This window comes from Megalopta genalis, chromosome 1 (assembly GCF_051020955.1).
Source record: "Megalopta genalis isolate 19385.01 chromosome 1, iyMegGena1_principal, whole genome shotgun sequence".
Lineage (NCBI taxonomy): Eukaryota > Metazoa > Arthropoda > Insecta > Hymenoptera > Halictidae > Megalopta > Megalopta genalis.
In genome coordinates this window covers 32,194,960-32,210,954 of record NC_135013.1, presented here as the reverse complement: position 1 = coordinate 32,210,954, position 15,995 = coordinate 32,194,960, and the positions used below count along the sequence as shown (strand labels likewise).

General features: G+C 48.9%; 2 protein-coding genes across 3 annotated transcripts in view; both read left to right on the top strand.

Moving 5' to 3' along the window:
* bsk (mitogen-activated protein kinase dJNK) overlaps positions 1 to 13,156 on the top strand; it is an 85,869-nt gene extending 72,713 nt beyond the window's left edge. For both annotated transcript variants that reach the window (XM_033465762.2, XM_076525647.1), the window contains exons 6-12: positions 202 to 331; positions 439 to 636; positions 737 to 871; positions 1,608 to 1,737; positions 1,870 to 2,028; positions 2,243 to 2,367; positions 4,160 to 13,156. In XM_033465762.2, the coding sequence (XP_033321653.2) occupies positions 202 to 331; positions 439 to 636; positions 737 to 871; positions 1,608 to 1,737; positions 1,870 to 2,028; positions 2,243 to 2,367; positions 4,160 to 4,312 (1,030 nt within the window). In that variant the 3' untranslated portion in view covers positions 4,313 to 13,156. The remainder of the gene's footprint in view (positions 1 to 201; positions 332 to 438; positions 637 to 736; positions 872 to 1,607; positions 1,738 to 1,869; positions 2,029 to 2,242; positions 2,368 to 4,159) is intronic.
* A 137-nt stretch (positions 13,157 to 13,293) lies between these two features.
* LOC117217982 (uncharacterized) lies at positions 13,294 to 15,767 on the top strand. Its single transcript, XM_076525649.1, has one exon. The coding sequence runs from the start codon at positions 14,894 to 14,896 to the stop codon at positions 15,572 to 15,574; it is 681 nt and encodes a 226-aa protein (XP_076381764.1). The 5' UTR covers positions 13,294 to 14,893; the 3' UTR covers positions 15,575 to 15,767.
* The last annotated feature ends 228 nt before the right edge of the window (positions 15,768 to 15,995 follow it).

Below are 15,995 nucleotides of genomic sequence, written 5' to 3'. Positions count from 1 at the left end.
CCCGCGATTCAAATTTCCCGCGGAAGGGTTTTCCGCGATTCAAGTTCCCCGCGATTCAAGTCTCCCGCGAGTCAAGTTCTCCGCGATTCAAGTTCCCCACGATTCAAGTCCCCCGCGATTCAAGTTCCACACGGGAGGGTTCCCTCGAACCACACATGCGAAAGTGTGCCGCTCGATCTTCGAATTGCACGTGTGTTGCAGCGCGGCGTACGACACACTTACCGCTCAGAACGTGGCGATCAAGAAGCTCTCGAGACCTTTTCAAAACGTGACGCACGCGAAAAGGGCCTACAGGGAATTCAAGCTAATGAAATTGGTCAACCATAAAAACGTGAGTCTGCCTCCCGGAGGCTTCCTCCGACCCCCGTCTCCTCCATCCCCTTGGTATCGAGGAAACTCGCGGTGTAACGGAAACGTTTGTCCTTCCTCGCCGTTTAGATCATCGGTCTTCTGAACGCGTTCACGCCGCAGCGATCGTTGGACGAGTTTCAAGACGTGTACCTGGTGATGGAGCTGATGGACGCGAACCTGTGCCAGGTGATACAGATGGATCTGGATCACGAGCGCATGTCCTACCTTCTGTATCAAATGCTATGCGGCATCAAGCACTTACACTCCGCCGGTATCATTCACAGGGTGAGTTTCCCGACGATTCCGCTGCATCCGCTCCACGACGAAGGTTCCACGGAATTGTCGAACGTGAACGAATTTAATCCACGCGTTGAATTGTCCGCAGGATTTGAAGCCGAGCAACATCGTCGTCAAGTCGGACTGCACGCTCAAGATCCTCGATTTCGGGCTGGCGAGAACCGCCGGGACGACGTTCATGATGACGCCGTACGTCGTCACGCGGTACTATCGAGCGCCAGAGGTAAGCAAACCCTTTCTTCGTCTAGATTTCTCCTCGTTCGCTTTCCTCCATTACCTCTTCCTCGTTCTCTCGGATGGATTTAAGGCGAGTGTCCTTAAGGTACAATAGGATCTCCCCCCAAAAAATGTCTCGCAAATGTCTCTCAATCTGGAGATGGGGGATTCCTGAGGTCATTTGGAGTAACTTTTTCCTTTACAAAAATTTTCTCCGACGCGCCGTTAACGAGTTATCAACGAAAAACACTGACCAATGAGGGGCGAGCGTTCGTCAGGCGCCAGGCAGCCGAGCCAATGAGCGGAACTGGACTTCGCGCGCTCGTTGACCGGACCGCCTCGCGCTAGCCGAGCTCGCGCCTCATTGGTCAGTCTTCTTTCGTTAATAACTCGTTAACGGCGCTTCGAAGAAAATTTTTGTAAAGGAAAAAGTTACTCCGAATGACCTCAGGAATCCCTCATTTCCGTATCGCCAGACATTTGTTAAATAAATACTCCAGTGACCCTAGCCACGACTCTAGCCACTCCACAGCACAGATTGTCAAGACGCGGGCAGGAGTAAAGGGCAAAGGGTACAGGGTCCGCATAGACAAAACTGTAGAGCAACTCTCGAGTGTTTTCCTCTCAGATGGACACTCGCCTTTGGAGAGTAACAGATCGGCGAGGAATATGATAGGAATAACGTGGAATAACGAGGAGGTTGCAACCGATTGCACGAGGTTTAATCGTCTTTTCTCCCGCAGGTGATCTTGGGCATGGGCTACAAGGAGAACGTGGACATCTGGTCAGTCGGATGCATCATGGGCGAGATGATACGGGGCGGCGTACTCTTTCCCGGCACGGATCACATCGACCAGTGGAACAAAATAATTGGTACGCTCTCGTCGATCTCCTTCCCCCCGTCTCCCTTCTCGTCACCCACGTCGTTTCCCGTTCCCGGCCGGTCGTCGTCCGGGCTTCCTCGTCGTGAAACAACGGGACAAAAGCGACTCACGATTGTTGCAGAACAACTTGGAACGCCGGCGCAGGAGTTCATGCAGCGGCTGCAGCCGACGGTGAGGAATTACGTGGAGAACAGGCCGCGATATCCTGGATACCCGTTCGACAGGCTATTCCCGGACGTGCTGTTCCCCTCGGACTCCTCGGAGCACAATAGATTAAAAGGTGAGTAGGTCGACGAGCGTCGTCGGGCCGCCGCGACGGCATCGATCGCCGCGAGAACTAGGCGGAAACTGCGCGGAAACCGGCGGCGTTCTTCCGCCGGTCCCGGACCGTTGTTCCGCCGCGGTTTTCTCGCCGCTCGCCGGCGCGGCGCGTCTTTTGCCGGCCTTATCCTCCTCCACTGGTCCGCGATATTCCCTTTTTCTCCGTTTTTCAGCCAGCCAAGCCAGGGATCTATTGTCGCGCATGCTCGTCATCGACCCCGAGCGACGCATCTCCGTCGACGACGCTCTGCTGCACAATTACATAAACGTGTGGTACGACGAGGGCGAAGTCAACGCCGTAAGTGTCGAACGAAAATCCTGCCAAGCCGCGCGCACGCGGATGGTCTCGGACGTGTCTCTTCCTTCCGCGGAACGAACGACGCGGGGGAAACGCTTCCGTTATTATTTCACCCGGCCGGGCTTCGCGGGGATAGATAGATGGATCCGGGCCAAGAAACTCGGGCTATCGGTTTTTTTTCTTTCTCGGTGATTCCTTTTATCGTCGGACGTTACGCTTTCGTTCGAAAAAAAAGGAAAAAAAAGAATAGATAACGCGCGTGTTCGAAACTTTTCGCGGAGACGTCTCGAGGCTCTCACGGACGCGGGTTTATTCCTCCGTTTAATAATAGCACCTGATCTAATAATTCCCGATAACGATAGGAAACAAGATACCGCGGATTCCAACAGATACGGCCTACCAGGAAGCTCGGATAATTTTCTAATCCTCCGGAACGCGATAGCGATGCGTCCGTGTATGTGTACCGATGATTCTTGCACCCGTAGCGTAGACCGAGAATTTACGAACGTGCACCGTAAAGAGCTCTAGATAAGCAACGAACGATTCGTTCGCGTCGGAGCCACGATTCGGACCACCGCGCGACCAACGGCGGCAGCGTTTCATCATTTCTTGCGACTGCATCGTGGAACTTTTACTGCGATCGAGATAGAGCGATGAAAACATTTTGGACTCCTTGCGCTGTGATCATTTTTCTCGCTCCGATCTTTTTACCACGTCCGAGAGACGTGGTAATCATTTTTGGCTTGATTTTTGATCACGTCTCTCGGACGTGACGAACATTTCTGGCCCGATTTTGTGACCACGTTTTTCTGGTGCGGTAATCAGTTCTGGCCCGATTTTTTATCACGTCTCTCAGACGTGGTGATCATTTCTGGTTCGATCTTTTTACCGTGTCTCTCAGACGCGATAATTATTTGTGACCCGATTTTTGACCATGTCTCTTAGACGTGATGAACATTTCTGGTTCGATCTTTTTACCACGATAATTACGTGTGACCCGATCTTTGACCACGTCTCTTGGATGTGATAATCATTTCTGACCCGATCTTTCACTACGTCTCTTAGACGCGATAATCATTTCTTGCCCGACTTTTTGACCACGTCTCTCAGACGTGATAATTATTTGTGACCCGGTTTTTGACTATGTCTCTTAGATATGATGATCATTTCTGGTTCGATCTTTTTACCACGTCTCTTAGACGCGATAATTATTTGTGACCCGATTTTTGACCATGTCTCTTAGACGCGATGAACATTTCTGGTTCGATCTTTTTACCACGCTTCTCAGACGTGATAACCATTTCTGGTTTCATCTTTTTACCACGTCCCTCAGACGCGATAATTATTTGTGACCCGACTTTTGACTACGTCTCTTACACGTGATAATCATTTCTGACCCGATCTTTCACTACGTCTCTTAGACACGATAATCATTTCTTGCCCGATTTCTTGACCACGTCCCTCAGACGTAATAATCATCTCTAGCCTGATTTTTGACCACGTCACTCAAACGTGATAATCATTTCTGACCCGATATTTTGGCCACTCTCTTAGACACGATAACCACTTCTAGCCCGATTATCTGACCACGTCTCTCAGACGTGATCATAGAGCGAAGCATTAAATCGAAGCCGAAAGCGGAGCGACGGAAAAACAAAGATGAGGGTGACAGCGATGCTTCGACCTTGGAAGTAATTCATGAAACCTTCGCGGCTCTGTCTCGATTCCATGAAAAGTCGTACGATGCGTAGAGTGCGCGGAGAATCGATGATTTACGATGGATCCGTTTCAGCCGGCGCCCGGTCCGTACGACCACAGCGTGGACGAACGGGAGCACACGGTGGAGCAGTGGAAGGAGCTGATCTACCAGGAGGTGATGGAGTACGAGACGAGCCACAATCCGGCGACGGTACCTCAAACGTCAGAGAGCGGCGGCTCCCGGTAGACACGGACCGCGGCCGGGTCTTCGTCAGCCGACTCTTCGAGGACGCATCCAGACTGTCCGATCTCTATCGTATAAATATATCGCGGGAATCGAAGGGAGAGTGACGACGATACAGAAACTGTCTTGCGCGGCCACGTTGGAGAGAGGCGGGCGCCGCAGCCGCCGCAGCCGCCGCCGCCGCCGTCGCCGCCGCCTCTGGCTTCTCCTTCGCGAGACGAACGAATTATAAAAAAAAAAGAAAAGAAAGAAAAAACGGTCCAGGCGGGGAACATGCGAGACGAATGAGCAGACGAGAGAATGAACAACGGTTAGTTTTCGAGGAGCGCGCGCGCGCGTGTGCCTGTCGGAACACCGAGCGACGCGATCACGACGACGACGACGACGTCGACGACGACGAGAAGCCGACAGAGATTGAGAGAAAACCGAGAAAAACGTCCGGGAGCGGGAGAGAAAGAAACGAGGGTGCCGATGCTCCGCCGGTTTTCGAGTCTCGGCGGCGAGATCGACGAGCACACACCGGACGCGTAACCATTGTAATGTAATAATATATTCCCGCAACCAAAGCATAGACGCGATACAGAAGATAACGCAACGTTCGACGTTGCTTTGCTCGATCTTGCTCCCCTCTCCGATCTTAATCTCCCCCGTGCGAGAAACTCGCGTCCGTTCCCCGCGATCGAGCTTAAGCAGAGAGAGAGAGACCCGACAGCGCGTCGTCGTCCGACTCTTCGTTTCCTTTCGACTATTCCGCCCGTGTCGCGTACACCGACGCTTGCGTCTTGTTTCTTTTCTCTCTCATCCTTTCTCTCTCTCTCCCTCTCTCTCTCTCTCTCTCTCATACATATAAGCATACACACATAGACACACGTACATATTTTTCCTCTCTCTCTCTCTCTCTCTCTCTCCAGCTATTTATCCGTCTCTATCTTAATCCGAACCCCCGCTGTCGTCTCCGTCACCGTTCCACGCGCGTTTCGGTGAGAAGCGAAAGCCAGCGAGGAGGAAAGAAAGCATTACTGCCATCGGATCGTCGAATCGAGTCGATCGGCTCGCGGCCGACTCGAGCGATCTCGTCGAAGAACACGCCGGGCCGATCTCGAAGCGTCCTTTGCGTCCTTGCGCGGCAATATCTATTTTTCGTATCGTCCTTAGAATTCGGGAACAAATCCGCGATTAAGAAGATAAAGAAAAACGAAAATCTGGCGGGAGGCGGCGCGACGAGATCGCGACGGGGCTCTCGCGATCCTGCTCGCGCACATATCACCGCGATCATGCTCGCGCGATCATCCTGTTCGCGTTCGATGACGGTGATGGCGACACGCGCGCGACGGCAACGCGTCGTCGGCCTCGCACCACCGTTTCGCAGGGCTCGCAGCTTCGCGAGAAGAACGGGACACCCTCTGTTCCGTGGCGACGACCAAGCCACGCACACACATACACATACACACACACACACGCGCGCGAAACAGTTTTCTACGTGGAACCTCCGTGTAAAGCGTCCGACATACAGGGTGTGCGGCGAGTACCGAAATGGCGCCCGACGAGCCAAAGTCCCCGTTTCAATAAAAACGAACGAAACAAAACACAAGAAAGAAAGAAAGAAAGAAGGAAGGAAAAAGAGTCCGTTCAAAAAGTCCCGAGTCCGAGAACATTCGATGCACCGCGATCGGCCGAGATCGAATCGGAACGAGAACAATCGTGTATTTTTATAACGCAGAAACCACCCCCCGCCCCGCCCCACCTCTTTGCGATACCGCACGCGGCACTGCGCGCGCGCGCGCGCGTGCTTTTTACGTCTGATATTTTCTATACCGCTAACTTTGTAAGATGATGCGTCGCGTTCTGTCCGACATTGTTGCAAACGATATTGTATTCCCCAGGGGGAGGAGAAGGAGGAGGAGGAGGAGGTGTAGGAGGTTACGAACGGGGGGGAAGAAGGAGAAACGGAGGGGGGGACGGAGCGGATATCGGCGACGGTGTACACTCTCTACCACCTGTCTCTCTCCAGCTTCTTTTCCGTTGTCGCTTCTCGCGGTCGCATCGTTCCGGTGGCACACGGTCTCTCCTCGAATCTTCGCTGTCGACGACGATCCGCGAAAAAAGAAGAAAAAAAGAAAACGGCAATAAACGTACGGCGGCACGCCGAGAATGTATATCCACCGATCATACCACACGCGGGACAACGCGAGATTCGTTCCACGAGTTCGATCCCTCGTTCGCGCAAGAGCTTCTCTTCTCTCTTTTCCCTTCTCGCCGATGTTTTGCGCGAACAAGGATCTCTCGCGTCGGACCCGTTCGACTCTTTTGCTCTCTCGCGAGACCGTTCTTCACTCGACGTCGTCTTCGCTCTTCGTACCTTAGTTTACCTTTCTTTTAGTTTAGGAAACGTTTTTCGCGCGACCGTTGTATATTTCCGAAGGGACGTACACGCGCATACGAACATAACACGCCCATGCAAGAGCGCGCGCGCGCACACCTACACACATACACGCACATGCAACCGTGCGGAAACATACGCGTAATACACACACAAACACACAACACGAATACACACACGAAAACGTACATAATTTAGCGTTTAAGCTCGAACCAGCGGAATGCGCGTCTATTCCAAAGCGACACGTTTGCGTTTGTGGCAATATCTGTACAGTAGCCGGCTAGACAAACGGAAATGGACGACGGCGACGTCGACGACTGCGACGGTGACGGTGACGGTGACGGCTGCGACGAGAGTTAAGACAACTGTGACACTATTGGTGATGATTATTATTACTATTATTATTATTATTATTGCTACGGCTAGTACTACTATTTTTAATATTATTATTATTATTATTATTTTTATTTCTATCACTATTATTATTATTATTATTATTATTATTATTATTATTATTATTATTATTATTATTATTATTATTATTACGATTATTATTATTATTAATATTATATGAATTATTGTATTTATTACGGGTTACTACGAAACCAATAATCGACGATCGCGATAGGACGGTGAACGAGAGTGTAATGTGAACGTTGAATTTTTATTTTCCACGACGATGAATAGTTATGTGAATATATTGCTACAGTCCGATCCAAATAATCAAGCTTTTGTAACACTAATTGTAATAAAGCAACGGTGATACTGCTAATCGCGTGATTGTATCGCGCGCACACACACACACACCACACTTGACGACGACGACGACGACGACGACGACGATGATTTCGATATCGAATTTACGAAATAATAAAACGGCAGGCGTGTGTGGTCGAGTCGCGCGATAGGGGATGACGCGCGCGGCGGCGGAGAGGAGCGGCGAAGGAAAAATCGTGCGGAGAAATCGTGCGAGAAAATCGTGCACCGGGAGAAAAAGAATGAAAAAGAGACTCGACCCGCCCGCGGGGTGTCGAATACGAAACGAAGAGAAAAAGGGAACGACGGTATCCGAGCGATCCGATCGCGCGTCGTTCGGGTCTCGTCGTTCTCCTTCTCGTCGCCCATTTGGTTTCCACGCGGCCGCGGGACCGACAACCAACCGTTCGCCGGTCTCTCTCGGGCCCGCCGACGAACAAAACAGAGACCCGCCAGCTCTTCCACGCGTGCCCGTAACGCGAAAAGAAAAAAAAAACAAAACGCGTATCCAACCGAAAGGACTCGGTGAACCGTGATTCCTTGGAATTTCGTCCAGCTCTCCTCGAGCCAAAGCACAATATCTCGATGCGTTCGAGATCCAAGTATAACCGACTCGAGCGAAAACTTTCGTTTCTTTCTTCTTCTTTGGTTTTTGTTCTCCTCTGCGCCGCGATCTCTCCTGTTCTGCCGACGGAGGAAGAACGGCCGACGAAGAGTCCGCCGAGCGCCGGAAGAGGATCGATTCCGCGGCGAGGACAGATCGCCGCCGCGTTTGCCGCGGCTCCTCGCGAGCTTTAATCCGCGATCGAAAGACGTTTCTCTCTCTCTCTCTCTCTCTCTCTCTCTCTCTCTCTCTCTGTGTGTGTGTGCTTCTGTCTCTCCCTCTCGGGCGTTCGTTCGCGACCGGAACTCCTCCGTCACTGGAACCTCCGTCGGCGGAACCTCCGTCGCCGGAACCTCCGTCGGCGGAATCTCCGTCACTGGAACCTCCGTCGGCGGAATCTCCGTTGCCGGAACCTCCGTCGGCGGAACCTCCGTCGGCGGAATCTCCGTCGGCGGAATCTCCGTCACTGGAACCTTCGTCGGCGGAATCTCCGTCGGCGGAACACTTCCGTCACTGGAACACTTCCGTCGGCGGAATCTCCGTCGGCGGAACACTTCCGTCGCCGGAACCTCCGTCGGCGGAGCGGCGAACCGGAACACCTCCGTCGCCGGAGCGGCGAATCGGAGACGCGAGAAAGAGCCGAGAGCGTCGAGAAAGAGGGGGGAGAGGAGAGGGAAACGTCCCGCGAAACGAGATCGTCAGGCTCCGCGGATCGTCGCGCTTCCGTGCAACCGATCTGCATGCATAGTTCTCTTCTTTCGCCGGTTTCCGTTCGACCTTTGCGTTCGAGCATCGTAGCGGCGGTACGTCCGCAGACGCGCAACGCGATTCGACGATAATAAAGACAGCAATAGCAAATAGATTGTAACTTAATTAGCGGGCGGCGATTAAATGCGGCGATTTAAGTTAGTCGACGCGCGCGACCCCGACCGGGCCGACGAGCCGGAAAAAAAAGAAATGAAACGTCTCTCTTTCTTCTACGGACGATAAAAGACGATTATTTACGAAATCGCCCGGACTCCGAGGGGACAAACGAACGCTGGTGTGCATGTGGCGGCGCGTGACTGTGTATCCATTATTATTATTATTATTATTATTATTATTATTATTATTATTATTATTATTATTCGAGCGTGAAAGTGGAGAGAGAGAGAGAGAGAGAGAGAGCGAAGTGGTAGACTAGAAAAATTATACGCAGCGCCGAGACGACGATCTCCTGTCGACGTCTCTGTTTCTTTTTCACTTCTCTTCTGTGTTCTTTCCCGAGTCTTTTTTCTTTTCTCTTTTTTTTCTGTTTGTTGTTTCCGCGTGAAACACGCGTAAGCACGCGACCGTCGTATACGAGAGAACACACTTTCCGAATTTCGAACGAACGGCTCGTCGCACCTTAGAACGCGCAATATCGGTATTTAACGAGAACGAAAAAAAGGAAAAATGAGAGAAAGAAAGAAAGAAAGAAAGAAGGAAAGAAAAAAACGAGCGAACGGTCGAACTGATACGAGAAAAGAACAAATGATGTTACAGCCGACAAATGGGAAAATTGTAATAATATCGGTAAGAGGAGATACGCTAACGATAATACTAACGATAATAATAACGATAATTATCGATAATACTAATATTAATAATACCATCGCTAACGATACTATTACTACTACTAATAACGATACAAATAATAAAAGAATAGTAATAATAACATTAATAATAATAATAATAATAATGATAATATTGATAAACTTAATAATAATAATGATAATAATATTAATAATAATATTAATAATAATAATAATAATAATAATCGTGTCCATGCCTGTAGTGAAGAGGAAAAAACGAAGCATAACATAACCGGGTACCTTCTAAGTGACGTGCCTTTGAGACTCTTCGAAGCAAACGATCGGTTCGTCGTTAGCCTTCGACTTTGCCCGCGGAGAATTAGACGCTTCTTCAGTGCGTCCGTATTGCGCGTTTCAAGGGGGTGGGTTTTGGGGCGGTATAATCGCTGTTATCAGGCCAATCGACGATGTACATACATTGTCGCGTCGCGATCGTTCTGAGGCGCGGCGTCGCGACACGAGAGCCTGGCGGTCGCCGCTTCCGTTCGCTTCGCTTCGTTTCGAATAAATGCGCGCGAACCTCTTTTTAGTACACATATAATATAGTGAGAGAGAGAATGAGAGAGAGAGAGAGAGAGAGAGAGAGATAAAGAGTGTGTGTGTGAGAGCGAGAGAGAGAGAGAAAGGGAGATACGCGAAATCGGACAAACCGTAGAAGAACGGACTCAGAAAAATAGAGAAAAAAGAAAGAGAGAGAGAGAGAGAGAAAAGAGAGAGAACAGAATTAGGTAGGTAGAGCAAAAGGCTCGATGTCGACGGTACACTTAGCGTACGATCCGACTAACAACAGTTTACCGATATAATCCGTTGTTTCGTTTTTGTTTTTGTTTTTCTTTTTGTCTATTTTTTTTTTTTTTTTTTAGCACGATTAAACGTGATATACATATACCGAAAACGAGGAAATATTTTGATCGATTTATAATCGAGAGGAATGGGATCGAGCGTAGGAACAAACAAAAGGGGAGGAGAGAAGAGAAAAATAATGGAAATAAAAAAATGCAGAACATAATAATGTCCATGTTGCTAAATATTAGCGGTGAGGTGTAGTGTGCGTGTAGCAACGTCTTAGTTTAATAAAAAATTAGTTTATAAACACGACGCGACGAGCAAAAAAAGAGAGAGAGAGAGCGAGAAAACGAGAGAGTGAGAGAGAGTGAGAATGAATGATCGAAAGAGTGAGAAAGAAAGATCGAGAATGCGTGCGAGGCGTATTGAGAGAACGATCGACCGAACGAAAGTCAGGAGAACCGACTGATGCCGACGGACACACGGTACGTACGTACAAAAAAAAACACGTACACGTACACGCATACACACTTTTACACACACAGAGAAAGAGAGAGAGAGCGACATATATATAGAGAGAGAGAGAGTGAGAGAGGGATCGCGGCATATACAGAAAGAGAGAAAGAGCTCGACATATATATATATATATATATATATATATATATATATATATATAGAGAGAGAGAGAGAGAGAGAGAGAGAGAGGGCGCGACATAACAGAGAGAGAGAGAGAGCGAGAGAGAGGGCGCGACATAACAGAGAGAGAGAGAGAGAGCTCGACATATGGAGAGAGAGAGAGAGAGAGCGAGAGCGTGACATATACAGTGAGAGAGAGAGAGAGAGCGACATATACAGAGTGAGAGAGAGAGCGATATATACACAGAGAGAGAGAGAGAGAGCTCGACATATACAGAGAGAGAGAGAGAGAGTGTGACATATACAGAGTGAGAGAGAGGGCGACATATACAGAGAGAGAGAAAGAGAGAAAGCTCGACATATGGAGAGAGAGAGAGAGAGCGAGAGCTCGATATATGCAGAGAGAGAGAGAGAGAGAGAGAGAGCGTGACATATACAGTGAGAGAGAGAGAGAGAGAGAGAGAGAGAGAGAGAGCGTGACATATACAGTGAGAGAGAGAGAGAGAGAGAGAGAGAGAGCGTGACATATACAGTGAGAGAGCGAGAGAGAGAGCGACATATACAGAGAAAGAGCGACATACACAGAAAGAGAGCGACCCACACAAACACACGTACACATAAACACAGACACAGAGATCAGCACGACGCATAGTAGCCGTAGACGAGAAACGTTAGAATCTAGACATTTAGGTGGAGTTATCGAGCCCGTTCCTTCGTATTAGATAGATAACGGTAGCCCTGTAGAGATGCCCGATGCGGCGCGATGTCCGACGAGAGCGCGCGAAGAGCCAACAACAGCGCGCGATATCTTTCGCTCGAACCGCGATCTCCTCGTTCGAAACGATGATGCTCGAGAGACGATCGCCGAAGGCTTCCCGGCTCGCCAGAAACCCTCTGTCTCCGTTCGCCAGAAAAACGCCCGAAAGAAACACCTCTATTACTTTCCGAGTCCGTCGACTCTCGCAGCAATAAGAAAAACACACATACACACACACACACCGTGATCGCCGGTCCCGAGAACGGGGCCCGATCCGTTCGCGGGGAGAAAGGTTCACTCGCGAGCTCCGATCCTCTCGGCTCGGTTCTCCGGGAGATCCGGCGATCTCGATCGCGATCCGGGAAGCGTCGGCGAGCGTGCGCGAGTCGCGCGCGCGCGCCCGCGACAGAGCTCGCCGGTTTTCCGTTTTGTATGTCCGGAGGACGATCCTCTCGCCGGGGAGCTCTGCCGCGGGCAAACCGAACCGCGCGATAAATCGCGGAGCAGCCGAGCTCGTGCGTTTCTCACCTGTGGCGTTTCAGGTGGCGTACGGGGATCAACGGGAGTATAATAAGAGAATAAAAAGTGAGAGAGAGAGAGAGAGTGTGCGTGAAAGAAAAAAAAGAGAGAGAGAGAGAATAGAAGAGGAGAAAAAGCAGAGCAGAAGCAAGGATGATCGACGGTTGTAGAAGAGGCGGTGATCGCGCGTAGGCGGAGATCGACACGGGAATTATTCACGGCCAGCAGCAGCATTGGTCCCACGCGGAGATCGTGAACACGTAAATTATTATAAATATTAATGCATTAATAATTATCGAGTATATACCTCTTCTGTACATACAATTAAAGAGAAAAAAAAATGGTGGCAACAATACATATACGATATAAACGTGCGGAACGATTTGACGAGATGCGTCGCGCCGACGAGGTGAACGGCGAACAGCGAAAAAAAACGTTGAACGATGTGTTATCGTGTACCTCTATCCGCATTCTGTGTTTCCTTTTGCGACCGACGACGACGACGACGACGACGACGACGATGACGATAATGATAACGGGATACGTTGACGTTGACGTTGACGTCGACGTCGGCGTTCACGTTTACGTTTTTACGTTTACGACGAGGACGTGGACGGAGGACGCTGCTACTAAAAACCCGGCCCGCACCGACGCCCAGAGACTTTGTTGCGTGGATGATTACGAACGTGTAATGTAATTATATTATCACGGCGATACGATGTAACGGTATGATCCACACCACGGTATAAATATTATAAATACATAAAGTACGACGATGATCACGTTGGCAATGAAACACGCTGATTTTTATTATTATTATTATTACTATTATTAGTATTAGTATTATTAGTATTATTAGTATTATTAGTATTATTAATATTATTAGTATTATTAGTATTATTAGTATTATTATTAGTATTATTATTATTATTATTATTATTGTTACTATACCATCGTTGCGATTTTGTACCGTATTTCTGGCGGTTATTATTCTTGTCGAATCCGAGGAGACGAGAGAGGAAGGGAGAGAGAGAGAAAGAGCGAATAAGAGAGGGAGAGAGAGAGAGAGAAAGAACGAATAAGAGAGCGAGTATGAGAGAGAGAGAGAGAAAGAGCGAATAAGAGAGCGAATAAGAGAGGGAGAGAGAGAGAGAGAAAGAACGAATAAGAGAGAGAGAGAGAGAGAGAGAAAGAACGAATAAGAGAGCGAGTAACAGAGGGAGAGAGAAAGAGTGAATAAGAGAGGGAGAGAGAGAGAGAGAGAGAGAGAGCGAAAGAGAGAAGCGAGAGTGAGATTTCGACGCGAACGCGTGTCGCACCGTGCACGCGTCGCGGATCTTTCAATTAGATCTAGACTGACAAGGGGTTCCTAAGTCTTCTCTGGACGATTCTTTCGAAGGTTTCGCGATTCGTAGGTGCGAGAACGGGGGTCGAGAGGGGTCGTGGCGGACCGTCGGCCGTCCGGATCGCTGCGGACGGTGTGCCGGCGACAATCCTTTTTCCGTTCGAATGCCGCCCCTCTCCGTTTGAGTTCATCATACCGCGAACATCCCTTCGATCGCCGCAGCAATTATAGAGCCTGTCGATGAAGAGAGAAAGAGAGAGAGACCGAAACTGTTCGAAAGAGACGTCGCTCGAATGGATCGTTCGCAGCCGAGCTCGGCGAGCTTTCGCTTCGCGAAGCTCGGTAGCCGCGTTTCTGGCCGTAAAACGATCGTCCCCCGTCGTTGTTTATCGAGAGAACCGAACCAATGCTCGATGAGAACGACGCTGGTTGTTGGTTGAAAGTGAATAAAAGAGAACTGAGACAACCGTGGCTTTCTTTATCTCTATTCTCGCTGTTGTATTATACCTGTAGCCCGGGACTGAAACACGTGGACGTCGTTTAGTCGTCGATGACTCGACTGTTTTAGTTCTAATTCGAAGGCAATTCGCAGGGCACGTGATACGATACGAAGGTAATTCGCAGGGCACGTGACACGATTCGAAGACAATTTGCAGGGCACGTGACACGATTCGAAGGAAATTCGCAGGGCACATGCCATGATTCGAAGGCAATTCGCAGGGCACATGACACGATTCGACGGCAATTCGGAGGTCACATGCCACGATTCGAAGACAATTTGGAGGCAATTCGGAGGCCGCATGCCACGATTCAAAGGCAATTCGCAGGGCACGTGACACGATTCGAAGGCAATTCACAGGGCACATGCCACGATTCGAAGGTAATTCGGAGGCCACGTGCTACGATTCGAAGGCAAATCGAAGGAAATTCGGAAACCGCATGCCACGATTCGAAGGCAATTCGGAGGTCACATGCCCCGATTCGAAGTCACATGCCTATTACAGAAAAATCGTCCCTAATTGACGCTCAGATTACACACAAAAGTGAACGATTGTAGAGAATTCGCTGTACGCATTGAAATTCGAGCCCGTCGGTGCCGCCCTCCGGTCGACAATTCCAAGAATCGATCGCCTCGATCGGGACAGTTTCGCGCGAAACGATTCGCGAACGGGAAACTCGGCCGCTGCGATGGGCGACATCCTGCAGAATTGGATCCAAGCGAGGCTGGGGATCCTGATCGATCTCGGGCCGAAGGTGTTCGGCCATTACACGAAGGACGGCAAGCTGCTGGCGCAGATTCTTCTCAGTTACGACATAATAAGCCGCGATCAGCTGGGAACGATAATCGCGACCCACGATCCGGCGCTCTGCAGGGTGAACCTGAAGCACCTAAGCTTCTGGCTGCGGTTCCTCGGGATCGAGCTCGACGACGAAAACATCGACGAGATCTCCTGCGGGAACGGCTCCGCGTCGTTGCGGCTGTTCTACAAGGTCTACCTGTGCCTCGAGACCAAGGACAGGCTGCACTTTATCACCTTGCAGAAGGAGAGGGAGAAGTTCGTGCCCGCCTCCCGCAAGTTCGAGGTGAGCACCGTTTGCGAGGATCCGGCGCCGTACGAGCCGCCGGAGCATCCTCGCGCGAAAAAGTTGCTGGCGGGAAAGGAGACGGTCGTCGGATGGCACAGATCCAAGTTCCCGGCGATCCTGCGGAAGCTGAAAAGGGAAAGGGAGAAGCTCGAGGTGCCCGCTTGGGACCCGTACCCGGTCGTGCGACCCGTCGAATATTGCCTCGACCAGGTATTCGCTCGTTTTGCGCGACCTGCTGCATCGATATTGCAGTATAATAATATAAAATTATGTAATGTATGATGTAAATATAGTATAAATAATGATTTAATGTAAATAAGGTTATATAAATAATATAAATAATATAATAATATAATATAATATAATATACAAATAATATAGATAATATAACAATGTAATATAATATACTACAAATAATATAGATAATATAATAATGTAATATAAATAATATAATACAAATAATATAGATAATATAATCATGTAATATAAATAATATAATACAAATAATATAGATAATGTAATCATGTAATATAAATAATATAATACAAATAATATAGATAATATAATCATGTAATATAAATAATATAATACAAATAATATAGATAATATAATCATGTAATATAAATAATATAATACAAATAATATAGATAATATAATCATGTAATATAAATAATATAATACAAATAATATAGATAATATAATA

Bases quoted from the DNA above. Each gene is read 5' to 3' on its own strand.
- LOC117217982 (XM_076525649.1), top strand. From the start codon at position 14,894: ATGGGCGACATCCTGCAGAATTGGATCCAAGCGAGGCTGGGGATCCTG.